Here is a 3655-nt window from a genome sequence, read left to right as displayed (position 1 = left end):
GAGGTGCTTATAAAACCGGCATGTTAAAAAACCCACTAAGGGCCTTAAGGAAGCAAGTCTGTAGAAGACAAGGACCGTAAAACAAAGTAACTTGTAGGATGCATTTTAAAGTGTTTTTAAGAGTATCATTAATGTGAAAATACAGAATGTTAGTACTGACAAAACAGACCAAACACAAAACCTATCAGGAGGCACTGCTCTAGATTTGATTCTTGAAGGACCTTCTGTATCAAAGACAAACGTGCTTTCCTCCTCCTTTGAATAAAAAACAGGATTACTGCACTTCAGACAGATTTAGTTCTTTTGTTCTAAAAATGATGAGAAAGTCAGCCTTGTGACAAGCCAAATATAATTTACTTATTACTTTTCAACTACAATAAAATGTTCAGAAACTATACAAAGACTTTAGACAGTAAACATGTATTTAATAAACTGTAGTTCAGTTACACCGGATCCTTGAAGAAGGAGTTCCCAGTACAACTTCATTAATCTGCTTATATGACAGGACAGTTTCCAGTTAGACAGACACATTCACAACATTCAAACTCCTTTGGTCCATCACTAAACTCTTCTCCTTCATCTTGCAAATGTGGATGCCTTTGCCTGCCTCTTCAGCAGGCGTTTACCTAAGAGAAATTACAGTACAGTTAACGACAAGGCCTTTCTCTGGGAGATAAAATTACGTAAGAATTTTAAAATAAAATTGGTTTTAATTTAGCTAAATGAGGCATACTAAAGGCTAGCAAACTTCTATTCCTGAGAAGATTACACATTGCCATTATTACCCAAAGGCCTTCCCTGAAGCTTTTGCTGGCCTCATGTTTGGTCAAAAAGAAGAAGAAGAAAAAAAAAATCCATCTAAATGGGGGGTGAGGGTGAATCACAGGAATAAGCTTATCCTTTTTCTAAGGAACTGAAATACTGGCATATGTGCTTTTTGGAATATGCACTTTACAGGTATTAACCACCTGCACGAGTTTTTCTTCTTGTAACTTTTGTTATGGTAACAATGGGGACTGATTCATGAAAAAGAAGGATTGTTTACTTAAGTCCTAATGTAAATTAAACCACAGTATGGTTCTGTTCAGTGTTACATGAAAACTCCCACCAGCCAAACTGGTTAATGAAACAGAATTAAAGTTCAGGCATCTTTAAGAGACCATGGCTTTTTTTAATGGTTTCTGACCCTGTTATTAACCAATTCTGATTTTTATGCGACACTAGAATTGAAGATTTGCATAGCTATATCACTGTAACAGGAAAAAAAATCTTGTAACAACATTATTGATCTTCCTTCTTTTCTATTGATAAGTATCTAAACAAAAAACACTTACATGCCATGTGAAACCATTAGAAATGCAAACAAAGTTTAAATCACTACTGACAGGACTTAAAGTTAGCAGCCAAAAAAGATTAAAAGTTGTAAATAATTTTATCAGCTGTGTTCCAAAATCTTTGCTACACTTAGTATATCCACTTTATACAATTAAAAGTAGAAGCTCACCAATTCTGAGCCAACGCTCCCCTTCCTGCTTTTTCCCCCTTACTGAAAGTATCCAACCTCTTTGATTCTCTTTCTGTTTTGGTAACTTTTGCAAAAGGAGGACAAAACGCTCCATTCTACCTTAACCTTCAACTATCACCGTTATTAAAAAAAAAAGTTAAAAGCAGGATACAGCAAATTTGGAATTACCTTCCTCATCCACCCCCAGCCATTGGTGGTGGACTAGGGCCTCCACCCCAGTGATTTATTCGACCCATCCTACGGCGAGGAAGTGCTGGAGGCCTGACAAGAAAGCAAGGAAAACAACATCTATTCAATTGGCATTAAATTGTTAAACTAGAAATGGAATAATGCTGTCTCTAACTGATAGTAATTAGGAAGTTAGAACCTCTGCAAGTTTCATGTGTTGGGTTTCAGTGAAAAGCTGTTTAAAAAAAAAAAAAAAAAAGCCCTAACCCTACTCGCACCTTGCACAAAAATTCTCTTACGCAAACTGTTCTGGTTAGAGACAGCTACAGCTAACAGGCTTTTAAAACAGTAAGAAAAGAATCTGGCAAACCAGTAAGAACAAGAAACACAGTAACTACAGTATTTACAGAAATGACATCCTTGTAACAAAGTGTTTTGCTTTAGTTGTAGGTAGTCTAATCCAGGAAATGACTGATTTAATGTAAATCAAGTGCTGAGTATAAGCAAGGCTAACAAAGGAATTTCAACAAAGATGTATACTGTCTATAAGGCAGGTTTGAAAAATTATTTCAGTGAGAGTTAGCCTATACCGTTGTTATAGCTATCCAAAGCTACATACTTATCACTGAGTTTCACACAAAATACTGCAGATAAACAACATTTCAGTATTCTTACGTGATTTGTTTCAATGCAAATCACAACTGCAATCTGAATACATGATGTCATTTTGCTTAGACAGGAAAAAAAATCACAACTAGTGTGAATATGAAAAAATACCCTCTTCTGTCATTGTATCCTGAATAGGAAGAAGATGTGTAGCCTCTTCTTCTCAAATCTGGTTGAATAATGCTCTGGAAACTGAAAAATAAAACAGGAGTTAGGTGAACTGATTGCTAGGTATGTTCTGAATTTTTGGCTTGCAACGTAAGAAATGTCCTGAAAAACAGTGAGCAGTGTTCAGGAATGAACAGTGCATCTTCTCGAGATTATTGTCGTTTAATAAATCTTGGCATTTTTTCTCCTATGCATGAAGACAAAATCTGAAATAATTCCAAATTATAGTAAGGCTCAAACTATAAAATCAATTTTTCTGGTAAATAAAGTGCAAGAAATGCATGCAGTATAAACTTGTACCTGAAATACTGAAGGACTGTTCAACAAATCAAAAGAACTTTTTGTTTCTTAACTGGCTTTGATCTGGGGCCATAAATTTGTGATTACTGCTCTGTGATTACTTTTACATAGCCATAATCTACCATCACCAGTAGACATTATCCAAATAATATCTCAATTATTTGATCAGCTATTAGAAACTAGCTGTTTAACAAAAGTATACATGGGGTTTTTTTCAGTAGTAAGTTAGCATCACTTTTCATACACTCTTCTTTTTATTAAATATGTATCATAGTGCTTAGTAACCACAGCCATGTAGTCATAGTAAAACATTAAAAAATGTTTTGGGGACAGTGATATGGAATGCTAACGAGTAACATTTTATTGTTGTGTTACTGACAGCACCAACTAGCTTCTCCCTGTAACAAATCTAAAATAAAGCTCATCAAAATAATTGCTACTTACAACAGAACCACAAAATCTGCTATCGACCAGAAGAAATCTGTTATAGATGACAAACGCCAAGGAGCCCGACTCTGGTTATCCAAAACTTGCCCTATAACATATCAAGATACAAAACACCCAGTGGTGTTTATTTAGTCATCTGACACTGCACATTACACAAACACATCTGCCGAGTCCAGGATTTGCAAACAGATGGAGAAAAGTACACTTCATGGGCCACGGTAGCAAGCTGCATTGCCTACGGGGGACTTTGCCCAAGTACTTGATTGGATCAGAACCACCAGACGCCCTGCCCAGCTAAACCTACAAAAAAATACCAGTACAGTCTCTGTTTCCCTACGTGTGCTTAAGCTGCTTCTCTGTTACGCTCCCGATGTACGCAGA

General features: G+C 36.1%; 1 protein-coding gene across 1 annotated transcript; it reads right to left on the bottom strand.

Annotated features, from left to right (window-relative positions):
- Positions 1-332: 332 nt before the first annotated feature.
- On the bottom strand, positions 333-3362 carry LOC104504670 (selenoprotein K; the record flags this gene model as incomplete). Its single annotated transcript, XM_010157300.1, has 4 exons — positions 333-626; positions 1694-1786; positions 2471-2551; positions 3272-3362. Coding segments are annotated over 3 exons (260 nt in total), but the record flags the coding sequence as incomplete, so codon positions are not given.
- Between the last annotated feature and the right edge of the window lie 293 nt (positions 3363-3655).

This window comes from Eurypyga helias, unplaced genomic scaffold (genome assembly GCF_000690775.1).
Source record: "Eurypyga helias isolate BGI_N326 unplaced genomic scaffold, ASM69077v1 Scaffold44928, whole genome shotgun sequence".
In the NCBI taxonomy this organism is placed as follows: domain Eukaryota; kingdom Metazoa; phylum Chordata; class Aves; order Eurypygiformes; family Eurypygidae; genus Eurypyga; species Eurypyga helias.
Note: the sequence above shows the minus strand (reverse complement) of the source record. Positions and strands in the feature narration are given on the sequence as shown.